The 26,256-nt window shown below is 35.9% G+C and overlaps 1 protein-coding gene across 6 annotated transcripts in view; it reads right to left on the bottom strand.

Moving 5' to 3' along the window:
• The window catches only part of ARHGAP12 (Rho GTPase activating protein 12), a 172,375-nt gene extending 148,685 nt beyond the window's left edge, over nucleotides 1-23,690 (bottom strand). For 2 of the 6 annotated variants that reach the window (XM_053713861.1, XM_053713865.1), the window contains exons 1-2: nucleotides 21,283-21,461; nucleotides 16,318-17,052 (exon numbers count right to left, since the gene is read on the bottom strand). In XM_053713861.1, the coding sequence (XP_053569836.1) occupies nucleotides 16,318-16,980 (663 nt within the window). In that variant the 5' untranslated portion in view covers nucleotides 16,981-17,052; nucleotides 21,283-21,461. Of the gene's footprint in view, nucleotides 1-16,317; nucleotides 17,053-21,282; nucleotides 21,464-22,972; nucleotides 23,130-23,565 lie in introns of those variants that run through there. The other 4 variants (XM_053713862.1, XM_053713863.1, XM_053713866.1 and 1 more) reach the window with 4 other exon arrangements.
• Between the last annotated feature and the right edge of the window lie 2,566 nt (nucleotides 23,691-26,256).

Below are 26,256 nucleotides of genomic sequence, written 5' to 3'. Positions count from 1 at the left end.
CCACGCTCCCGATTTAGCGCATGGCGCCGCTAACACTGCATGGGGACTGTGAACTTAGTCTCCGGCAGTCATTGTATTCTGTGAAGCAGTGTGCGGTTCAGTTTCTTCTCTTCTATCCGTAAGTAATGCTGGTAGTGCAAAGGTTTACCTTTCTGTGTTCCCCCTAAAAGAAATCCGAACTGGTGGTTTATTTTTTTTGTTCAGACTGACCAATCTAATTTGTCTGTAGCGTTCAGTGTAGACTGTTTAGGCTGGGGTACACAACAGATTGCAAGCTATGTCTGGGTGAACTGAATATACTTATGTAACGTTACATAAGACATAGCTTGCAATCTGTTGTGTACCCCAGCCTAAACTGTCAGTCTACACTGAACGCTACAGACAAATTCGATTGGTCAGTCTGAACAAATAAAATAAACCACCAGTTCGGATTTCTTTTAGGGGGAACACAGAAAGGTAAACCTTTGCACTACCAGCATTACTTACGGATAGAAGAAACTGAACCGCACACTGCTTCACAGAATACAATGACTGCCGGAGACTAAGTTCACAGTCCCCATGCAGTGTTAGCGGCACAATGCGCATGCGCTAAATCGGGAGCGTGGAAATACGAGACTTGCAGTTACAGCAGGACACTGAACAAAACCAGAGGATCATGATGACGAAATATGGGAGGGGGCTGGCGGGCATTTTAAACTGCAAGGAAGAAATAAGTAAGTGGTAATTCTTAGAAACTATTAAGGCTAATACATTAGGCTACAGTGCAAACAAAAAATCGTTAGCAACTGTATAGGAATTACCTATGTGAAAATTTAGGTTGACTGTCCCTTTAAAGGGACAGTATACACCAATTTTCATATAACTGCATGTAATAGACACTACTATAAAGAATAATATACACAGATACCGATATAAAAATCCAGTGTAAAACCGTTTAAAAACTTACTTAGAAGCTTCCAGTTTAGCTCTGTTTAAAAAGGTAGCTGGAACACCCACTGAAAGTGGGAAATAGCTGACACTCCCCCCTCCTTTGCATATGAAAAGACCCTTTACACAAAGAGAAGCAAGCTGGGAGTAGGTATACGTCGGTATTCTCCTAAAATTTTAAGGCTTGGTTAGGAGTCTGAAAATCAGAGCAATGTTATTTAAAAATAAGCAAAACTAACCATTTTTATGTAAAGAAAAATCTAGTGTATAATGTCCCTTTAAATAAAAAATTTTTTATAAAGAGCACAAATGATATCCATAAGAACTACTCAACCGTGGAGGAGCCTGCATGAGACCTGCAGATAGGCCTCAGACAGCCTTGACAAAAGTCAGGCAATATAGCGCTGCGGAATCTGTTGGCGCTCTACAAATAACCGATAATAATAATATGCTGTACTGTGAGGAATCAAAGATTGTATATCTTTAACTGTAAAACCTAAAACTCTTCAAGTTACAGCAGAGACTGCAATTCCTCACTCCAAACTGACAGAAGCAGAAAGCCTGGAGAATGACAAGGAGTATTTACAGCAAGGGAACCACCAATACCTAAATATCTAGGTCACATACTGTATGGTAGAATAGCACATATAAACAAATAGGCAAAGGAACCTAGAATATACAATGCAGGAAGCCAGTATACTATGCTCAGAACATAAACAACCTGGTTTTACAATTATCACTACCAGAAAATAACTTTTTAGTAGATGTTGAAGACTGTCTTCAGATAACCCTATGTGAGAATAGGTACAAACCTAGACAATACACATCTCTTGATTGGCATCCAGTTGACCTTTAGCAGCATTAATACTCTCTATGAGCAGCTCCTGAATGAGCCAAAATAAAAAATTGTTTGTGGAATGTAACCAAAGAAACACTGATTCTGATGACAGATAGGAACCAGAAGGCTTATCTTGTCTGCACATTTTCCAGTTGTGTGGAATGTATTAATCCTTATCATAACCTTGTACATATTTCAGTCATCCTTGAAGCCTGAATTCCAGATGTTCAGAAGCAGTGCTGTCCAACACAAGTTAAATCAATAAATTTATCCAATTTTAGTCTAGATTTTCCTCTCACTTTATTAACAAGCAACAAAAGAATCAGTCAAGCTCCTATAATGCATCTCATCGTAAATCAATAATTTAGTGAGCAAATACCTCATTAATAAAGCACAACAAACATCTAGCTGATGAATGATCTTTAGTAAGATGGGACTAGCTCTGCTATTATTACACAAATGTTCTTTGTTTGAGAAATGAACCAAGATCAATTCTCAATTTTCAAAGTAGCAACCCCCTCATTTGAAACTATGTTTAAAATACAGAAACCGTTAACATAACCCCTCACCTATCTAGGTCCTAGGGGTCCATCTTAATAAAACGCCCGTAATAAGAGGTTCGTTTAGTGCACTGGTTTTTAAACCTGTCCTCACTCCTCCCTAACAGGACAGCTTTTGAGGATGAACTAGAGCACGGGTGAAATAATCAGCTGATTAGTAAACTGTTATTTAACCTGCTCTCATCAAAGGTAATCCTCAAAATCTGGCCTGTTAGAGAAGACAGGTTTGAAACAGTGGTTAAAAGGGACACTGATCCCAATTTTTTTCTTTCACGATTCAGATAGAGCATGACATTTTAAGCAACTTTCTAATTTACTCCTATTATCAATTTGTATTCATTCATTCTCTTGCTATCTTTATTTTAAAAGCAGGAATGTAAATCTTAGCAGCTAGCCTATTTTAGGTTCAGCACCATGAATAGTGCTTGCTCACCAATAAGTAAGCATAACCCAGGTTCTAAACCAAAAAATAGCCGGCTCCTATACATCACATTCCTGCTTTTTAAATAAAGATAGCAAGAAAACAAAGAAAAATTGATAATAGGAGTAAATTAGAAAGTTGCTTAAAATTGCATGCTCTATTTGAATCATGAAAGAAAAAAAAATGGGTTTAGTGTCCCTTTAAGTGAATGCTTATTTGGAAACGAAGCCAAGTTTAGTTTTTTTTATAAATCTTTGCTAAATATAGTACAGCTTATCAAAAAAGTATTACCAAAGAAGTGAGGTCACAAGGAAACAGAAAAAAAACACAAACACTGAGATTTAGCAAATCAGGACAACCAAAAAATAAAATGCTTGCTTTATTTTGGAGTCAATATAGAACTGTTCTGACAAGTTTGCTTTAGCAGAAGCCAGACATTTTTCATGAATTAGTGAAGAATTCCATACTGCTACTGTACGGCTTAAAGAGTTGTCTTTTTTTTACCTACCTAAGTATTAACTGCACTGAGAAATAGGTATTACTATTTGATAATGCCGTGATCTCACCCCACTGTAAATCATACTGTTGGCAAACATCCCGATATGTATGCAGAATAAAAAAGTATGTTTGCCTATGGAGTTTTCTCCTGTCAAGACAACAGCAAACCACAGGAAGGTGTAAAGCCGCTTCCAAATCACCAGATTTTTTAATCTAAACAAAATGAGGATATAAACCTGAAACCCAGAAAAAAACAACTTTAGTAGAATTCCGCAAGTGGCCAGAGAAGTACTTAATCTCAATAAAAGACTGAAAACAGCAGTATTGTGCCTACAGCTCAACTACTCACCAAATTAAAAGGTAAAAAACGCGGTCATGATTGAGAGATTCCAGAAGGATGTGTCATGCAGACTGCATGATTCCCTCTCCCTAATGCTGCAAGAGTTAAAGGGCAGTGAAACACAAAATGTTTCTTTCATGATTCATATAGACAGAGCGTGCAATTTAAAAAAAAAAAATCACTTTACTTCTATTATCTAATTTGCTTCATTCTCTTGGTATGCTTTGTTGAAAAGCATATCTAGGTAGGTTCAGGAGCTAGCTGTTGATTGGTGGCTGCACATATGTTTTTTGCCATTGGCTCACCCAATGTGCTCAGCTAGCTCACAGTAGTACATTGATCTTTCAACAAAATGATTTCAAGAGAACAAATACATTTGATGATAGAAGTAAAATTGGAAAGTTGCTTTAAAACTTCAACAAATGATACCAAGAAAATGAAGCAACTTTAATAATAGAAGTTAAATGAAAAGTTGTTTTAAATAACATGCTCTATCCGAATTACAAAATAAAAATGTGGGTTACATGTCCCTTTAAGCAAGGTTAGCACTCTAAGAGTAAGCCGAGAAGCTAACCTGCAAAGCCATTTAAAAAAGGGGACATAAAAACGCAAAAGGTTTCTTTCATGATTCAGATATTCAATGTTAAACAACTTTCCAATTTACTTCTTTGTATTCTTTGTTGAAAAGCAGGAAGGTATGTTCAAAAGTGTGCACGTGTCTGCTGCAGCACTATATGGCAGAAGTTTTTGCAAAAATGTTATACCTTAGCAAGAACACTAGATGGCAGCACTATTTCCTGTCATGTTGTGCGCCACACAAGTGCACACTACCCATCTAGATAGCTCTTCAACAAAGAATAAGAAGCACATTTGATAACAGAAGTAAATTGGAAACTTTTTTTAAATTGTATTCTCTGTGTTATTAAAGAAAACATTTGGGTCTCATGTCCCTTTAAGGATACAGATGACAAACTTTGAAATTAAATAGCCAGTCATTTAATCAAAGTAGTAGAATCCAGTCATAAATGAAAGTTTCTAAATTTGAATGTGTTCTTTACAAAACATGAAGAGAGTATTACTTGAAGAGTGCACACCTACGAAGATGAAAGCCACTAGCTCTGGACTAACATTCATGGTATAAAGCTCTAACCATTTAAATCCTAGTTTAATAAAGAATTGTGATTTTCTAAAGTATGTTTTGCTAATTGTTTTTGGCTTTGGTACAACAAGCTATTTGTAAGGTAATAAAAGGCTCTTTCATATAAAATCTTGTGTCTTGTTGATGCCAGTAATTAAAAGGGATATTAAATAGCTTGAGATTGTAATATAAAACATTTTTAACTGCACAATATACTTTCATTATTTATTTTGTTACCTTTTCTTGTAATTTAAAGAAGTATTTCTCAACATCGGTCCCCAAGAACCCTTAACAGGCCAGATTTTCATTATAGCTGAACTAGAGCACAGGTGAAATCATCAACTGATGGTTGAGAGCAGGTTAGTAACCATGGTTACTGATCAGCTGATTATTTCACCTTTCCTTTAGTTCAGCTATTATGACAACCTGGCCTGTTGGGGGTACGTGAGGACCACGGTTGAGAAACACTGATTTAAAGGACCGCTAAATACAGCCAATTTGCATAAACAACAAATGCACGATAAAGAGACAATGCAATAGCACTTAGTCTGAACTTCAAATGAGAAGTAGATTTTTTTTTCTGACAAATTTCATAGTTATGTCTATTTTCACCACTCCTGTACCATGACATGACAGCCATCAGCCAATCACAAATGCATTTAAGTATATTCTGTGAATTCTTGCACATGCTCAGTAGCAGCTGGTGACTCAAAAACTGTAAATATAAAAAGACTGCACATTTTGTTAATGGAAGTAATTTGGAAAGTTGTTTAAAATCGCATGCTGTATCTAAATCATGAAAGTTTTATTTTGACTTGAGTGTCCCTTAAACTCTGAAAATGGTTGTTCTAAATTCCATTGAGTTTCTATAAACGAATAGGCACAACCATGTTTGAATTTAAGTTTTCCATTTATCTCTCCTTTTGAGGATGAGTTTGCCACTAAAGAGCAATTGCAGCAAATCAGGTGCTAATGTATTCCAACAATTTCCACACTTACATAGAATGCCAAATCATTGCAAGACTTAAGGCAGTGTGTTTTTAGTATTCTTTTAATGCAATGTTAACTTAGGCTCTGCAAGAAAATAAGTTAGTATTTTCATGTACATATACTCCCTTCTATTAATGATGGACAAATAGTCCATAACAGGATGTCTCCTGAACCAGAGGTAAATCCAACTGAGGTACTGAAGATTTCTGGTCCATTTAAGTGTCACAGAATACAAAGAACAACATCCTTAATTGATGTAGATACTTTGCAAGATTGCTGAAAGTCCAATCTTTATCAAACAGAATCTACAAGCCGTCAGATGCTAAGCCAGACAACTAGAAAAAAGAGCAGACCTATTAGAAAGTCTGGACACACATAGAAAGTCAAAAGGTACCTCTATGAAATAAGTACATCTTGGGCAAGAAGACAGAATTACTTCTGTCCCCCTTATTCTTGTTAAATCTTATGACTCAAAGGCTGTGGGTGAATAGGTGAAAAACCCAGGCTAGAGGAGAAACCTCATGATGAAATCATCTAATACACACTCAGTTGACAGATCACTGTAATTAATGACCAAGCTTCTAAGCCATCACATTTATTAATGCTGCCCCCCAATCCTCTGTTTGTGGACAAAAAAGTGGGCCTAAGCTGCTACAGCCTCTCAAAACAATCTTGTTAGTTGAAACATTTTGCCTCACAATTCTCTGTTCCTGGAAAATGGACTACTGTAGCAGCATTCTTCTGCACTTGTACATCAGAAACAGACAAGTGTCTCCTATAAGATTTGCTATATATTGTTTTAACTTATTTTTACGGTTGATCTCCGAAAGCGAAATAAAAATAAAATAAAAAAAACACAATTCTCAAAAGGTCCAAAGTTAGTTACCAGAGTACAAAATGCATTTATCAGCAACACGTTTTAAAGGGACACTAAACACTTGTGCATCTGCCTCTAATCATGGGTGCTGTCCTTATGGAACCTAGGTTACACTTCAGTTATCTGAAGTGGTGTTCTCCACAGAATTTTTTGTCAGCCATGTGGCATTAAGAAGTAGCTGGGTGGGGGCATATTATATCATTTTCTGCTATCAAAAGCACAAATTAATTACATAATTTAACATAAATGTATTTAAAGGTACACTAAATCCATTTTTTTCTTTTATGATTCAGATAGAGCATGCAGTTTTAAGTAACTTTCTAATTTACTACTATTATCAATTGTCTTTGTTCTCTCTGTATCTTTATTTGAAAAAGCATGAATGAAAGCTTTGGAGGCCAGCCCATTTTTGATTCAGCACCCTGGATAGCGCTTTCTGATTGGTGGGTACATTTAGCCAATGTTAGCTAAAAAGGGACACTGAACCCAAATTTTTTCTTTCGTGATACAGATAGTGCAACTTTTTATTTTACTCCTATTATCACATTTTCTTCATTCTCTTTGTATCTTTATTTGAAAAGCAAAAATGTAAGTTTAGATGCCGGACCATTTTTGGTGAACATCCTGAGTTGTTCTTGCTGATTGGTGGATAAATTCACCCACCAATAAACAAGTGCTGTCCAGGGTACTGAACTAAAATGTGTCTGGCTCTTTATCAAATAAAGATAGCAAGAGAATGAAAAAAACTTTTGGGTTCAGTGTCCCTAAAATTTTAGCCGTGTGGTGCACCCACTAAAACGTCCTGGAGAGAACACTTGGAAGGAGAATAACTGCCCATGTACAAACACTTGAATGTAGTGAATGATAGATTTCAACAAGGCAGCACCCATAACTAGAGGGAGGCGGGAATAACCTCAATAATCTATACTATAATCGCGTTTGTAACACGTCCGTCTCCAGTTGCGCACGCATCCTCAAAGGAATGTTGGCTGCGCGCAGTCAAAAGGATCCACAGTAGGCAAACCCGAAGCCTTAAAAAAAAAAAAAAACACACGCAACCGCCCGCACAAAGTATTAACAAACACCTAAACCCCACATTGCAAAATAATAAAGTAATTAACCCCTGCAATAAACCTCAATCTATTAACCCCTAAACCGCAACCCCCCCCACATTGCAATAAACCTATTTAATCTATTAACCCCTAAACCCCACATCGCAATAAAGCTATTTAACCTATTAAATCTTAAACCGCCAACTCCCCATATCGCAATAAACCTAAATATATTAAACTCTGTACCGCCAACCCCCCCACAACGCAAACTAATTTAATTACTAAGCCCCCTAACCCAACAGCCCCTAAATTAACCCCAATTACTACTAAATTACAATTAAAATAAAAAATCCTAACATTAAACTGCAAAAAATAAAAAAAATTATACCTAATCCCTATGAAAATAAAAAAGCCCTCCAAAATAAAAACACCCCTAATCTAAACTACCAATAGCCCTTAAAAGGGCCATTTGTAGGGCATTGTCCTAAGTTAAACAGCTATTTTACCCCCTAATAGTAAAAAAAAAAAAAAAAAAAACACCCACCAAACCCCCCAAATTATAAAAAACCTACCACTAAAAAAATAAACTACCCATTGCCCCTAAAGGGGCATATGTATGGGCATTGCCCTTAAAAGGGCATTCAGCTCTTTTACTGCCCTTAAAAAGGGCAATCGGCTCTTTTTCAAGCCCATTAAATCCCTAATCTTAAAATTAAAAATCCTAAAACCAAGCCTCAAATAGGTACTCGCCGTTCTTTAAGTCCGGCAGAAAAGGTCTTCTTTCAGGCGGCTCCATCATCTTCTATCTTCATCCGGAGGGAAGGCGGCGCGAAGCGGAGGTGCAGAGCTTGCTTCCCCGATGCATGGATCCTCAGCGGCATGGAGGCTTCCTCTTCATGTGATCATCCGTCGCACACTGAAGATTGAATGCAAGGTACCCCATATTTATTGGGGTACCTTGCATACCTTTTCAGCCAAAAGGGTGAGAGCTACTGAAATCTTATTGGCTGATTTGAACAGCCAATAGGATTTCAGTAGCTCTAATCCTATTGACTTCAGCCAATAGGAATGCAAGGTACTACAAATTAAATGCGGTACCATGCATTCAATCTTCAGTGTATGACTGACATCGGATGGAGAGGAGCCTCCACGCCGCCGAGGACCACCGCTGAGGATCCACGCACCGGGGAAGACCGCTCAGCGCCACCTTCGTTCCGGATGAAGATAGATGATGGAGCCGTCTGGAAGAAGACCTCCGATGGACTTCAGGAACGGTGAGTACCGATTTGGGGCTTAGTTTTAGGCTTTTTTTTTTAGATTAGGGTTTTTGGGCTGGAAAAGAGCTGAATGCCCTTTTAAGGGCAATGCCCATACCAATGCCCCTTTAGGGGCAATTGGTAGTTTAGGTTTTTTTAGTGTTAGGTTTTTTATTTTGGGGGGTTTGGTGGGTGGGGTTTTTACTGTTAGGGGGCAATTGGTAATTTTTGCAAGTAAAAGCTGTTAAAAGGACATTTTAAAGGGCTATTGGTAGTTTAGTATTGGATTAGGGGGTGTTTTTATTTTGTTTTGTTTTTTAATAGGGGTATTGGATTAGGTTTAAAAAATTTATTTTGGATAGCTTTGTTTATTTTTTTCTGTAATTTTACTTTTTTTTTGTAACTTTAGCTTGGGGGTTTGTATTTTTTTTTTAAACATAGACTGCCACCTGGGCAGGCTTATCGCCTAGTATACTTATAAAATGTATTTAGTGTTTAATGTTCCTTTTAAAATACTACTGTCTGGGGTCAACAAATCTGTTTAAAATTTACGAGCCCGTATGAATTTAAGGAGCCAGACAGTTGTATTTGAATATAGATATATTGACACTAACCCAAAAAGTTAGGATCCAGGAGTAAAATTCTATGAGCCAGCGGCTCCCTGGCTCATGGGTTTGTTGAGCCCTGCTACTGTTGTATTCTTATAACCCAATATGACTGCTTCACATGTTTTATGTCCACTAAATGTGCCAATCACAATATGGAACCCTACAAGTAAAAATGCATTAAGTAAAAAAAAAGTAGTGTCACATCTTTTTTATTTGAACTGTTGACAAAAATTTAAGGTTTTATTAAAGGGACAGTCTAGTAAAAATTAAAATTTCATGATTCAGATAGGGCATGTAATTTTAAACAACTTCCAATTTTACTTTAATTATCAAAAATGCTTTGTTCTCTTGGTATTCTTTGTTGAAAGCTAAACCCAGGTAGGCTTATATGCCGATTTATAAGCCCTTGAAGGCTTCCTCTTATCTCAGTGCATTTTGACTTTTTTTTTTACAGCTAGACAGTGCTAGTTGCACACTCCCGTTGAGTTACCTAGGAGTCAGCAATAGTTGGCTGCGGTCTGCAGAGGATTAGATGCAAGGTAATAATAACAGAGGTAAACAGTATATTAAAGGGACATGAAACAAATCTTTTCTTTCATGATTCAGGATAGAGCATGCAATTTAAAACAATTACAACGTTCCAATTTACTTCTATTATTCAATTTGCTATAGTCTCTTGATATACTTTGTTTAAAAGCATATCTAAATAGGCTCAGTATCTGCTGATTGGTGGCTGCACATAGATGGCTCTTGTGATTGGCTCACCCATGTGCATTGCTATTTCTTCAGCAAAGGATACCTAAAGAATTAAGCAAAATAGATAATAGAAGTAAATTTGAATGTTCTTTAACATTCTATTCTCTATCTGAATCATGAAAGAAAAAATTGGGTTTCATGTCCCTTTAATATAAACCATGTTGGTTATGCAACACTGGGGAATGGGTAAAAAAAAGGCATTATCTATATTTGTATACAATGCAAATTCTGGAGTAGACTGTCCCTTTAAGTCTCAGCAAACATACAAATGGGGAGCGATATGGAGGAAACGTTGAGCCAGCTTGTTAAACCAATCATACTTCTCTCTCCAGGTAGAATATCAAGGCTACAGGTCTTCAGATGGAATTGGGAACTGTATATTCCAGGTGTGGTCTATAAAAGATGCAGTAAGCCGCAATAGCACCTAAGTTAACAAATTCATCTCTGTAAAAGGATATTTATGTAAAGTAACTGAAAAGGTAACCAGGTTACAAACAAAAATGAAACTAAAGAGCCAGACCACCTAGTAAGAAGCCAGTCATTTACTAAATGACTCAGCCATGTGTGTATAGTTATACATGGGTGGACAAATGCCGGAATAAAATGTGACATGCATTCTGCTACTCAATTGTTTCTATAAAATGAATGAGGAGCAAGAGGTTCATTTTTTAGGAGTGTTAAAGTAAAAGCCTGGCTCTTGATAATTGTCAAGCCTGCTATATACCGAGCAGTACACATATGGTTTAAAGAGCATAAGAGAATTATAGATTAATGGTGGAAAGGAGAGAGAGAGAGAACGTGAGAAAGTTCAAGAGCCTTAGATGAAAACTATTTACAACCCCCCACACTGAACACTATGATAAGTTAGTAATTTTGAAGTTTATGAGCCACAAACATGATATCCCACATGGATTCTGTAAATACTTGATAAAAAAAAATTATTTCGAAGTAAAAGGATGATATATTTGTGCACTGCAATCATTTATTAGATTTTATATGCACTTGTTTTACTGAGACTATATGACCAAAGAGCCAGTAGGTGGGGCAATAAAGACTAATCATTAGAAGCATAACGAACAGAACAAGTTGCCACCTATCTGCAATTTAGAAATTAGTTAAAAGGACGCTAAAGTCAAAATTAAACTTTCAATATAGAGGCAGAATGTGCAGTTTTAAGAAACGTTTCAATTTACCATCATTATCAAATTGTGCAGTCTTTTTAAAATGCAACTTCTGAGGCGGCTACTACTAAGCATGAGCAAATGTGCTCCATGTATACGTATAATAGGAGTCTGATTGGCTGATGGCTGTCACATGATATAGGGGCCAACATACTGAAGTCAATTTTGAAATTTGTCAGAATGAATATCTACTGCTTATTTCAAATTCACAATAAGTGCTACTACAATGTCTATGTATTATGCAATTATGTTGTATGCAATGGTCCTTATACCATAGTAAGGAAAAGCATGTGATCTAAATGAAGAGTAAAAAACAAAATCTGATTAAAAAAAACACAACAGTGGTGACTTCAGCTAGAATCTTAACCACTCACAATTAATCAAAACAAGACAGTCATCCCTCATATAATCCATCTGCTTCACAATTGAAGTAATAGTCAACTACTTAAGAGGATAAAAGACTAATAACAATCTTTGCAAATAGGTCACAGACTCACAAGTTAAAAACTATTAAATGCAAAATGTGTTAAAGAAAAAATAAAAAAAAATACATGTGGGATGTATCTGTCTTAGGGAAATGAAAAGAACATATTACTACACTATACAGACATGAACAGGATGTGTCCTTCACAGTAAGAGATATACAGTAAAAGGTTACTTATCCCAGGATTGCACATATACATTATACTGTGCATTAAAGGCAAGCAAATAGCTATAGTAGTGGCAAAAAACAAAAAAGTATTGAATATTAAAGCGGGTTGAGCGCACTTTATTAACAGTCTCGTTTCTGAAATGTACAAACAACAACAACAAAACAAAAAAAAAAAAGGAGCTTAAGAAAAGTGACAAAAAAGCAAGACAGAGAGAAAGCAAGAGAAAAAGCAAGAGAGACAGCGAGAGATTAGAATAATAAGGAAGGAAAAAAAAAAGCTGGGTTTGGTTTTTGAAGAACTAAGTTTGTGCCTTCGGTACTATGCTCTGGTGACAAAATAAGAGGTAAGAAAATAGCTTATTAAATGGTTCATTCTGTGCACAGCTGAAGCCTTATGAACAATAAGCATTATTGAAAGATAACAAGCATGGGGGTTGCTACAGAAGGGAAGGCTGGCACTCTCAGTACTGTGTCTGACTCATTCCAGTACAAGTTATATCAAGGTTGACATTTTAACCCTTGTTCCCTGTCAAATGCCACACATACTAATAGCTTGACAAGTTCTTGGCTATAAAAGCAACTCAGTATTTCAGTCACATTTACTTTTCAGAAATATTCTGGATAACTACTTGCTTCAGGTTTATAAAAGCATCACAAAAAAAGTGAACATTCCAAATCTAATTACTTCAATGGGCACAAAGAAAGAAGAAAAAAAAAAAAAAAAAGAAGAAGAAGAAATCAGTACTATTTATGTTCATTGAAACAAAATCATAACCGTAAAACAAATAAGGATTTAGCCTACTTGAACAATTGTAAGAGACAGAAAGCCATAGAGTTTTTAAAGTTTTAATAAAACAAGTTTAAACACGACTTTTGACCTACACATTCCTTTAAACATTATTACAAGAGCAATTTATTTTCTTACATAAATAAAAGAAAAATAAGTGGTCTAGAATCATTTTTTTTGGTTCTACAGCACAGATAGAGTTAAATGAAACTCAATGCCCAGGAGCACTGCAATAACAATAGTCTTTGATAATTGCTGGAGAGTAAAAATGCAGCTAACCAATGATAAAACAAAGTTTTAAATTACAACTTATCTAAAAGCCCTAAACACTTTCCACATATCCAAAATGTCACCTTTTTATTATGAAATATAAATGACTAATCTAATGGGTTTAGTAATAACAAGGGATACTAAACACATTTTTTTTTTTTGTTTTGGATAGAGAATGCAACTTTTTAAAGGGCCAGTAACCCCACCAAATAATGTTATATAATTCTGCACACAGTGCAGAATTATATAACATTAGCCTAGCGCCAGGTGTCTAAAGCAGAGTATTGCAAAGATATTTACCTACGAAAATCTATTTTTCAGAACGCCGCTCCTGGCTGTACTGAGCGGGTCTGTTTTTTTACCTAAGCGAATCGGGCACGCTGTCTAGTCACAGCGCGCCCGATCGTGCCATTAAACTGAATGTAGCTCGCTTCCGCTCAGGTATGGTAGCGGGAGCAAGCTACATTCAGTTTAATGGCGCGATCGGGCGTGCTGTGACTAGAAAGCGTGCCTGATGCGCTTAGGTAAAAAACAGACCCGCTCAGTAGAGCCAGGAGCGGCGTTCTGAAAAATAGATTTTCGTAGGTAAATATCTTTGCAATACTCTGCTTTAGAAACCAGGCGCAAGGCTAACGTTATATAATTCTGCACTGTGTGCAGAATTATATAACATTATTTGGTGGGGTTACTGGCCCTTTAATTTACTACTATTATCAATTTTTCTTTGTTCTCTTTTTATATTTATTTGAAAAAGCAGGAACAAAAGTTTAGGAGACAGCCCATTTTTGGTTCAGCACCTGGATGACTAATTGGTGGCTACATTTAGCCACCATTTACCAAGCGCTACCCAGGTGCTGAACCTAAAATGGGCCGGTGTTCTATCAGAATCTGCTACCTCTGACTGTGCATGCGCTTTATTACGTAATTATATAGATACCATGAGAACAAAGCAAATTTGATAACAGAAGTAATTTGGAAAGTTGTTTAAAACCGCATGCTCGATCTGAATTATGAAAGTTTAATTTTGACTTTCCTGTCCCTTTAAGCTCAAACATGCCAACGCCCATTACTTTATATAAACTACAGTAATTCATAGAAACTAACATTTTACACTTCAATATTTAAACAACTAATATAAAATTGTAAAAAAAAAAATGCATCTACATATTATTCTAAGGCTAATTTTTGTTTTAAAAAGATCATTATGTCTAGCATCTATTTACCGTTTAATATCTCTTCAAAAAAGCAAAAGCATCTGCCTATAAGGGAAAATCATCACCAGTTCTTGTTGGTCTACTTAGTGTATTTATTAAAGCTTATAGACCATTTTAATGCAAATGCTCCTAAAACAATTTTAGTTACTAGACAGATTTCTTTACTTGAGGTTTCTCCAATGCCTACATAACCATTTTATTTTTCATTTGACCATAAACAAAGCACACCTCTAACATGAAAAGTTCCTTTCACACCAACTCTTTTTGGGCACGTGACTGTAGCCAAATTGGCCAAAGGATCCTCGTCAGAGGTCATTGTACATTCCTGTTACAATCATTATTTGAGTTGAGTGCTAGGTCTGAGAAACACAAAACTCTTAGCACCATTGTGAAACCAACATGCTCAATCTAGTGTCAGTGTTCTCCCCAGGACCTTTTTAATGGGTAAAATGTTATTGCACAAATTATCATTAAATACATTCATGTTAAATTATGTAATTAATGTGTGCTTTGGATAGCAGAAAATGATATATTAAAAAATATTACACTGCCCCCACCCGGCTACTTCATAATGCCACCCAGTTGGATCATGAAGCGTAGTCCATTTAAGCAAGACCGGTTCAGCACAGACTGGTTGCAAACAGGCTAAGAACAGCTCTGTCCCATGGTTAATTTCAAGCAACATATGGAAGAGCAGTAAGCCCCGATAGTAACCATGGTTTCTGTACCTTCAAACATCAGGGGTCCCTTAAGCAGCGAAGGGCAACTAAGAGCACTTAAGTGGGTTTGACAAGATTTAGATAATAATTAGAAGCCAGAAGGAGAAGCAGCCAGAGTCATTTTATTGTTTTAAGACAACTAAGAGTGTTTTAAAAGAATATAGAAGCAAGTACAATAACATTCTGAACTCAAAAAAGAGGCTGAGTACCAACGTGTGTTGCCTTCCAACCCCTCCCTACATAAGCAGTAATATGTGCAACCTTCTTTTATTAGCTTGATTAAAAAAAATGTTTGTGTGGAAAAAAAAATGAACACAATAACAATTTTTCACATTCCAGTGTCTCTCAAATAAGATTTGAAATGTTGTCTGGGACATGCTAGATAATAATTCTTACACTGCTGACCATGATCTGATAAAGCTTAAAAGTAAAGATGGATTTCTTAAATAAGCAGTGGTCTAAACAATCCTGTTAAAATGTTAGCCTTCTTTACCTCTAAAAGCTGCAAGAGTACAGAAGTCTGTGATATGAAACCATTATATCCAGCATAAAACAGCAATGATTAAACTCTGATTGCCAGTATAACAAAGAGCAGTGATTTAACCCTTTAATGGCCAGTAAAAAAACATGGGTTAAACCCTATAATAGTGATGATAAGAAATAAATGATTAATTTAAACCTTCAACTGTACAAAATATGAGAAGCAGCCCCTTCTGCCCTGAAGACGTTCACTATGTAGAAAGCTGGAAGAGTTGTGGTCAATTATACTGAGCATAGCTGTCTCTTGTATGGAAGTGGCTCATGTGGCTGTGTCTGCATCGCTAAGCAAAAAGGTGCACGTCCCCAGGTAGTAGGACCAGATGGGCATTTTAACAGGTACCAAGTCCTATTTACTGAGTGCCATGGTTCCTGGCATGTGCCAAGTCTTGCACAAAACCAACTTTCAGGTAAAGTATTATACTAAAAATTACTTTTTTTATAAGACTTATCAAAATACAATTTAATACTTCACATTTTTCAACAAATTCAGAAAATAAAATAAATTAGGTTTGAGATGAACTAAATAATCTGTATCTTTATAAACAAGCAAACTTCCACTGAACTGAAAAATTTAAATGGAACTAAAAGCACAGGTTGATCATGTGCTAATGTATGAATAATATCAGTGGACACATTTAGTCGTTGCCTTATATCCTGCATTAGTGATGGATCTGAACCCCAGAGCTCTCTTACCTGCAGTTGTTCTGTCGAACTGCTACTAAGTTCATCTCCAGACTCTGAATCCAGGGGAATTTTTTCTGAGCTTTCACCTGCAGAATCACCAGACTGTTCATTTGAAAAACTATTTTTTTCTATTTCCATAAGCTCCGGACAAGGAAAATGAATTGCTGAGGGACTTCTATTAGAGGCCTTTGGTGAATGTAAGTCACTATTCAGCTTTCCATTATTTTGTACAATATCTAATGTGAGTCCTCTTGTCTGCCCCGGACTATTGCTTGGTCCAATGTTCTGATTGGCATCGCGAACGAGACCTGAAACTTGACTAGAAGAGGATTTACCAAAACTTGTAAGTTCTGGCGATTTATTTACATTCTCTGTGGACCTTTGTAGCCCTTGCATGACCTTAAGTGGGCTATTAGGTAGTACACTCTGTTGTTTGATAGGTGGCATCAAAGCTTTCCGAGCCACCTCTTTAACATATTGTGCTGGGACATAGAGTGGTTTGGCATTTTCATCCTTTTTAACTTGCCACCAATCTTCATTTGATTTTTTCAGAAGAATATATTTTTCTCCCTGCTTTATGACAATCTTTTTATTCTTGTATTCATACTCATAATCATATTCCACTTCAATAAAAACAGGTCCAGGTGCAGGCTTTACACTTTTGTCTGCCATTTTGTTATAAAGCTGTATTTCACCTTTCCAGGAAAACAATAAGCAACATTATGACCACACGTATCGGAAATCCTATAGGGAAAATAAAATAAAAAAGTTTCAGTTTACAACAACAGAAACATTTTCAGACAGAAAAAGTATTCTATTTGTCTATTAAAGAGAATGGAATAGGTAAATTAAATGGTTGTGGAGAAAAATTAAACTTTAAAGGGATAGTCTAGTGTAAAAATAAAATGCTTTGTTTGATGAAACTTCGAGCACCATATTTTAAAACAAATTCCTTCATTATTGTGTTTAACTCCTTCTAAAGGGTTAAACGTAGACACACCCACATTCTTATCCAGATGAGGATATGGCCAATGATTAGAGCAGACACATGTATGCCTGCTTCTCATTTGCTCAGCTGCCATATCCAATCTGGAGAGCCGCAGGAGTACAACATTAATTTTTAAACCCATCTGAAGGGTTTAAAGGGACAGTCTAGTAAATAATAAACTTTCATGATTCAGAAAAGGCATGCAATGTAAGCAACTTTCCAATTAACTTTTTATCATCAAATTTGCTTTGTTCTATTGGTATTCTTAAATGAAAGCTAAACCTAGATAGGCTCATATGCTAATTTCTAAGCCCTTTAAGACCGTCTCTTTTCTCCATGCATTTGACAGCTTTTCACAGCTAGAGGGCATGTGCCATATAGACAACATTATGCGTACGCCCATGTAGTTACTTGTGAGAGGGCAGTGAATGGCTAAAATGCAAGTGTCGAAAGAACTGAAATAAGGGGGCAGTCTGCAGAGGCTTAGATACAAGGTAATCACAGAGGTAAAAAGTGTATTAATATAACCGTGTTCGTTATGCAAAACTGGGGAATGGGTAATAAATGTATTATATATCTTTTTAATAAATAGAAAATCTGGAGTAGACTGTCCCTTTAAAACACATTGCATATTAAAGGAATTTGTTTAAAGATAGTATTTTCTATTGAAATACATAATTTTATTTTTTCATTAGAATGTTTATGTAAAATCACTGAATAAATTTAAACAATATATTTACAATAGAATAGGGCTTGACAAATATTGAATGCCAGGTTGCCACAGGTCATAGAAAAATACACTGGTTCCCCCTTTTTCAACACATAAAACTAACTACTAAAAATAATAAGTAATCATATTTGAGTTTGATAAAAAAAAAAATAAAGATCTACAACAGAAAGACATTTAAATTATCTTTTTTACAGTCAACAGACCATGAAAAAAAAATATTGTAAATAATGTAAAGCAATAGACAAATACAGAAATATTTTATTACAAATGCCAATACATACCATCATGACTTGGTAGCTAGATGTGTGTACATGTGATGGACAACCAAAATGAGTGTGGGTAACCATACAAATGACTATCTACCTGTTTACTAAGCCAAAAGTCTATTTCATATCAAATTGACATCAACAGTGCAATGAAAGGGGTCAATTATACTGCAAATAACATATTTAACTGGCTATCTTGCAGGCAAAACAAATTGTGACTATACTTTTGTTCAGAATCTTTTCAATTGCTTTATAACTCATAGCAAAAAGAATATAATTTAAATAACACAAAATAAATACTATTGAAACATGTTAACAGTTTGTCACGTTATCAATATTTTAACGTTAATGCTGTTTATTTTGGGATTAAAGCTGACAAAAAAAAAAAAAAAAGTACAACTAGACTGTAGGGGCCAGATTGCTCACAAATTTTGCACACATATTTCAGGAAAAAAATGATGCCCTTTTAACCTGTTGAAAAGTTTTTTTGTTTAATTCACAAAATAATTAAAATGATCTTCCGGACACAGGTGTCATTTCTGGATTTAAAGACACCCTATATGTTTCTAATGACTTGTTATACCAGTTACATATTATTAAATATTTTTGGCAATTGTTCCTTAAGGTTTCTTTTTGCAACTGAAATATCTGTTTTTGCATACTGAAAACAGTGTCCATAATAAAAATGTCAATAACTAAAGCATTGTCCTTTGTGTAGAGACAGATAAGATAAATAGGTATAGTCTTTCTGCAGCCTCAACCCATTTGGATGGGAATGATAATAAGGAGTGGTGGTTTCACTGAGAAAATACATTATTTTGGACAAGAAAAAAAATAAACCTAAAGGAGCTATTTCCTCATAAATTAAACAATCAGCAGTATATATAAAAAGTAAATAGAAAAACATTAAGTGGAAAATAATTTTTAGGGATGTGCAAAATTCTGGAATTCATCATTAGTTAGGGAAATTAATGCAGAAAATGGCAGCGGTCTGCAACATTCGCTCATTTCAGCACCAGAGTAAAAATGCAATACACATATCTGTGCAAATACAGTGAGTGTTGCACTTTTACTCTAATAAATCTGGTGCTAAAATGAGCCACATGTGTCAGACTGCGGCCATTTTCAGCATTCTATTCACTAGCAGATGCCAATTTTGCACATCCCTAATAATTATACAGTACAGTGTCCCTTTAAATGTCTATTTCCAAGAGGGAAAAAGGATTACAGGAGCTCTCTGGGCCAGTGTGCTATACTCAGCACACAGATTAAATGTGCAGATCAATAAAATTCTGCATTGAGTTATACTTTTTTGTGAAAGGTATAATAGAAAATGAAACGCTTAACATTTAGAAAAACAAGACATGATCAAAAGTCCTCTGTGCAAAAAATAAAATTAAACAAGTGAACAGGAAAAGGAAGTAACCTTGTGGTTCCACAACAACATTTAAAAGCAACAATGAACAAGACAACCACTTGCAGCTTTGCTTGTTTATGTCACCTGCATAGTCTTCAAAATTCACAAAAACTCCGAAATATACAATTTGTAAGCATGATGGTAAAGACAGTATATGTATGTGCTAAACATTTTCTCTAAAGACTGCGATTTTGGACATAACAGTACTTTACATTTTGAAGTTTTCTTCATGATCCAGACAGAACATGTGATTTTAAACAACTTTCCAATTTACTTCTATAATCAAATTTTCTTCATTCCCTTTGTTGAAGAGAGCAGCTCTGCACTATCGAGAGCTAGCTGAAAACACGGGGTGAGCCAATAAAAAGCAAATTTGTACAGCGACCAGTCATCAGCTAGCTCCTAGTAATGCATTGCTACTCCTGAGCCGACCTGGGTCAGCTTTTCAACAAAGGATACCAAAAGCATGGACTGAATGAGATAATAGAAGTAAATTGAAAAGTTGTTTCAGATGACAAGCTCTGTCTGAATCATGAAAGTTTATTATATGGAGGGACAGTCACTAATTTAGGGATTTGACTGTATACTTACAGTTATACTAAACACATCAAAAGAAAATGATCAAATTTTTGGTTAAAAATAAACAAACAAAAAAACACATTTGGTAATATTTGGTATTAACACACTTAGTTAACAATTTCAGCAACAATTTACTGATGTTAGTAATCCGCTCACAGATACTGACCGGCCAGATGTGGCCAGCACGCGGTACTTGATTTGTTTGTCCTCTGTATGATGTTCCCCTCCATAGGGCTATTTTAAGTTGTGGCCACCTTGTTTGCCCACCCACCACCATAAGTCCCCAAAGAACACAAAAACTATAAAACACATTTGTAGTTCTTGTTTAAGGTCTCTGTGGGAAAAAACAACTGCATATGGACGCATGTGGCCCTTGGGCAGTAACTTGGCCATCTCTGTTCTATAGTATACCCTAAATTAGCTTTAACTTGTTTAGCACTAAAGGAACTGTTTAAATTAGGGATGTCTAACATTTTGAAACACACTCGAATTTTATTTTGGACAAATGGCCAATGTTAAAGGGATACTAAACTCATTTTTTTTCCTTTCATGATTCAGATAGAGCATGCAATATTAAACAACTTTCTAATGTACTCCTATTATCAAATAACTTTGTTCTCTTGTCATCTTTATTTGAAAAGCAGGAATATAAGCTTAGGAGCCGGCCCATTTTTGGTAGCGCTTGCAGATTGGTGGCTAAATGCAGCCACCAATCAGCAAGCACTACCCAGGATGCTGAATCAAAAATGGGTAGACTCCTAAGCTTATATTCTGGGGGGTTTTAAAATAAAAAGATAGCAAGAGAACGAAGAAAAATTGCTAATAGGAGTAAATAAGAAAGTTGCTTAAAACTTCATGCTCTATCTGAATCATGAAAGAAAAAAAATGGGTTTAGTATCCCTTTAAAATGTTACAAATTCTATTATTCATATCAGGAACATACAGTTATATCCAAATGTGCAACTGTTTATCAAGGTAAGTACCACAAACCTACCTTTACATCCAGACCCATTAAGATATAATTTGGATTCAAGCACAGAGCAGGCCAAATGCAGAGGATGTGGGCTGGAAAAGGGGAGATGATGTACAACAATGTGAGATGGAGACGTGGGTGCTCAGCTGTGGCACTCGAGTGTTAAGCCACATCAGGCCCTTGTATCGTGGTAATTATCTTTGCACTGTCAATTTGTCTTGGCAAGATTCTGCAAGCATTACTGGAAGATATCCAATTGCTCCTTAAAAAAAGAAGGTGTTTTTACTCAACACCAAATTAGTTATATTTTTGATATTATGTATCATCTTTTCTGCAAATGAGTGCACTAAAAAATGATGAAGGACTGTGACAAGAACACTACAAATCAGAAAACTGTCAAACAGATACATTTTTGCAAATGTGTTTATATAGCACGGAACTAAACTAATAGAAGCCCCCTTTCCTATTCATGTAAAGCTATATGCAATTTAAAACCTAAGCAATTTGGTCCAGCACAGAAATGGTTACAAGGTTTCACAACGAAAATAAATGTGCTGCAAGACTACTGAATCAAAAGCACTAATGATTACACCACCCTCTCACCACATGCTGTCTAACTGTGCCATGTGCTTAAATGGCATATAGACTGAAGCATTTCCATAGGCACCGCACTTCCATTACAGACTAAATGCTTTCTATAGGCCTTTATTTACTGATGCACACTCGAATACATTCTAAAAATGACAATTTGTTATAACTAGGTAGTTATATTTTAACTAATTCTTTATGACTTGGCAGTTATATTTTAAAACAAAATTGCATGCAATTAATGTGATCTGGAATGCACACAACCCCCAGTTCAAACAATTAGCATCTGAATAAAAAATAAATAAAAAATAAGTTTACTGTTCAGGGAACATAGATGGATTTCCTACATGCCAGTCTAAAATATAGTATACTGTTTTACATGTGTGCATAATGCATGTTAAAGTAGATACATAAACAACCATTTGGTTTTTAAAAATATCTATATACAAATACCAGTGTCTGGCTACTAAATATTCTTACTGGCTTCTAATTTTTAACAAGAGTTATAGAGCACCGGAATTACATAACATCTGTAAACTGCAAAATGACTGCAGTATACCATTTTAGGTCGATATATATTCTCATAATATAGATATGTAAAAAAAAAAAAAATACCATACATTGATAACTGTAAATAAGAAAAGATCTAAAATAGTAATGATGCACAAAATAACACTGGGAAATCCTAAGTATTATTGATAGCTCAATCTACAAATATTGCATTTAATACATTTACACTGTTTTATATACTTCTTCCAATTGACTAATCAATCCCTTGCACTGCACAATAACCATAAGAAAAAGACTTCAGTTGTCTGCAAATTCACAAAAAGATCAAAACAAACCAGAGAAATAGTCCAACCTTGAAGTGTGTCATGATTTGATTTAAAGAAAAATTAAACGCGTGTGCTTTTTTTTTTATCCTAAGGGGGTTTAACATCTGCTTGAAGAGTTTCAAGAAACAAATTAATATACAAATATCTTATGGAGGTTTGGAAAGCTCTCTTAGTTATGTTAGTGAAATAAGTAGAAAGGATGACAAGATTAAGGTTTATCTTAAAGTTCTACAAGGGAATTAGTAAATTGTGCCTGTTCTAGATTTAACAAGTATTAAAAGAATTACCTGTATTTAAATGTGTTCAGTTCCTGGTTGACTAAATTGGAAACATCACTAGTAGTTTAGTGAATACACGTCGTATGGAATAAAAATAATGCAAACAAACTATTGATGCTTGTAGTTCATGAACCCTAGTCTAGATTCATTAAAGCTCAGAAGAACTCCCATGTGAGTTGATAAATCCCATAACAATAGCCCTAGGAGAATGACTAAACACGGCTATTCTATACAGGTGGCTGAGGGTCACACAGGGACAGAACCAGGACCTTACAGGTTATTAGTCACTACTGTATTCTGCAAATAACTACCGGGTGGATCCCGATTGGGGGCGGTGAGGAGGTGACGCCCACGGACTAGGGACACAGGAAGCGGGTGACAGGACGGATAATAACAATGGAACAGGGGCAAGTTGCCTGTAAGCATTGCCTTCATAGAAAGAAAAGGGTTGCTTAATACCTATAATAATTCCATTAACCGCCTGGCTGCGACAGAGAATAATGGGTAGCCGCAGTGTTAAAAGACAAGTGCACTACTTAAGTTCACTTCTGAACCACTGTGAAAGCTGCCCACTCACTAAACCCCGCGCACTACAGACTTACCTCGTGTACTGGAGATTCGTGGTCAGAGCGGCGGCGGCGGCCACAGTGACCACTATGAGGAAGTCAACAAGCAGCCGTCTCTCCGCTGAGCTGGATAACCCGCCTCCCCAGCCAGAAAACTAGAGGAGAGGGCGGTGACAGCGGCGCACGTAGTCGGGCTCCCCCTCAGTGACGCGGCGGCCGGAATGTCCCCCTCCCTCGCGTGGCACGGCCTATGTGCGGCTGCTACGTCACTGCTGCAGGGTGACACCGCACGGGCATTGGTAGGCACCAGGCAGTATTGTGAGTCGCCCGCTTGCAGCACAATGTGTTACTCACGTCCTGGGGTTGCACTGGCTGTGCTTGAGTGTTAGGCTGTGCTTGTGTTGAGTAAGGAGCATATTGCCTGCTTTAGAGCTGCACTCATCTATGGCATCAAAAAGTTACTAAGCAGGAGCGCGCAGTTCTCTTGGTTCTTCCCTGAGAGCTCACAATTGTAGCGGCTCTATTAAATGGCAAAACATTATGCTTATTATCAGGGGTTTAAAGGTATCGTAAACCCCAACATTTTCTTTTATGATTCAGATAGAACATACAATTTTAAACATCTTTCCAATTTAAAGGGACAGTATACTCTGAATTAGAACCGTCAACATTACATGTGCAACATATATTTAACTTGTTTCATTCATCAAATTGTAAAATAAAAGTTAAAGGGACATGACATTAAAGGGACATGAAACCCAATTTTCAGTTACTTCTATTTTCAAATGTTCTTTGTTTTTTGGTATCCTTTGTTGAAGGAGCAGTACTGCACTGCTGAGACCTAGCTGAGCAGATCACAAAAGTGATTTATGTGCAGCTACCAATCAACAGCTAGCTCCCAGTAATACCTGGGTATCATTTTCAACAAAGGATACAAAGAGAACAATCTAATTAGATTATACAAGTACATTGGATAGTTGTTTAAAACTGTATGCACTATCTGAATCATGAAAGAACATTTTAGGGTTTCATGTCCATTTTAAATATAGCCTGAATTGAGTTTTTAAGTATTGGGTTCATCAAACATTAAGTCATCCTGTCTTTCTGCCTATTCCTTATTTTGTGGGACTGTTTTGGGTCTAAAAGTCTGTTTATTTATAGTTATATCAGTGATTAAAAAAATGGTCATTATGTAAGTTATTTGTTAAGAAAATTAAGATTAATACCAATAAGTAAATCTTATGTCAGCTAAAATAGGGCTGCAGGTTTTATTGTTTGTTTGTTTTGAGATGATACATTTTTTTGTTTGTTGGACCTGGCTGGACTGCTTTGCATTTTTTATTCACTCGATTTACAATTTTTCTTAAACTGAAGCAGCACTAAATTATTTATAGCAGAATTTCATCTCTTAAAAAGCGAATATCAATTTGAAAACTGTGCAGTTGTGGGAGCAAAGTGTTAGAAAGATGCTGTGGGAGAGAAGCTACACTGAATTTCTTACACTGCCCACACATAGCCTTACTTGTTCCAACTGTTACTGCACCCAAAGAGAGAGGAAATAGAAAATGGCTCATCTTACGTGCTGATGCAGCAATGTGCAGGGCTCTCCCTTCTCCTAAGATAATGAATGCAAAACAATTCTGCTGTCTTGCTACAGGACACATGTAATTGCCTATAATTCTACCCCAGCAATTGTTTTTATATATTGACCTATATATTCCTATATAAACCATTACATTTCTTCTAAATTGTTCTTCCTAAAAGGGACAGTAAAGTCATAATTAGACATGTATGATTTAGACAGAAAATACAATTTTAACAACTTTCCGATATACTTCTTTTATTTAATTTGCTCCCTTCTCTTGTTATCCTTTACTGAGAGGTTTATCTATGTAACCTCAGTAGCAGCAAATAACCTAGGTTCTAGCTGCTGATTGGTGGCTGCATATGTATACCGATTGTTATTGGCTCACTCATGTGTTCAGTTAGAAACCAATAGTGCATTGCTGCTCCTTCAACAAATGATACCAAGAGAATTAAACAAAGTTGATACTAGAAGTAAACTGGAAAGTTGTTTAAAATTGTATATTCTACCTAAATCATAAAATATTTTCTTTTTGTTTCATGTCCCTTTAAAGGGACATAAAAACCCACCACAATTTTTCTTTCAAATAATTTTCAAATTTCTTGATATTATCCCCTTTGTTTTATTCTCTTGGTATCCATTTGTTGAAGAAGCAGTAATGCACTACTCGAAACTAGCAGAACATATTGGGTGAGCCAATGACAAGATGCCAATATGTGAAGCCACCAGTCAGCAGTTAGCTCCCAATAGTGAATTGTTGCTCCTGACCCTACCTAGGAATACTGTTCAACAAAGCATACCAAGAGAATGAAGGAAGTTATATTGTAGAAGTATATTGAAAAGTTGTTTAAAATTGTCTGAATCGTGAAAGTTTAAAGGGATATGAAACACCAAAACTTTCTTTTGTTCAGAATCACTGGTTTAGAATAACTGCCCTGTGCTTTAAAATGATGGTAAACTCTCCCCTTTTTAAAATCAGATCTGGAATGTAAGCGCTATTTTAGATGAAGTTTAATTCATTAGCTGTAATGAAGATGCGCTATAACTTAGTTATTAATATAGATATGAAATTCAAATACTGCATGCTCCTCCGCCCACTTCAAAAGTAAACTTTTCTGTGAGCTAACAGATTGAATTGTTGT

Source organism: Bombina bombina, chromosome 5, assembly GCF_027579735.1.
Source record: "Bombina bombina isolate aBomBom1 chromosome 5, aBomBom1.pri, whole genome shotgun sequence".
In the NCBI taxonomy this organism is placed as follows: Eukaryota; Metazoa; Chordata; class Amphibia; order Anura; family Bombinatoridae; genus Bombina; species Bombina bombina.
Note: the sequence above shows the minus strand (reverse complement) of the source record. Positions and strands in the feature narration are given on the sequence as shown.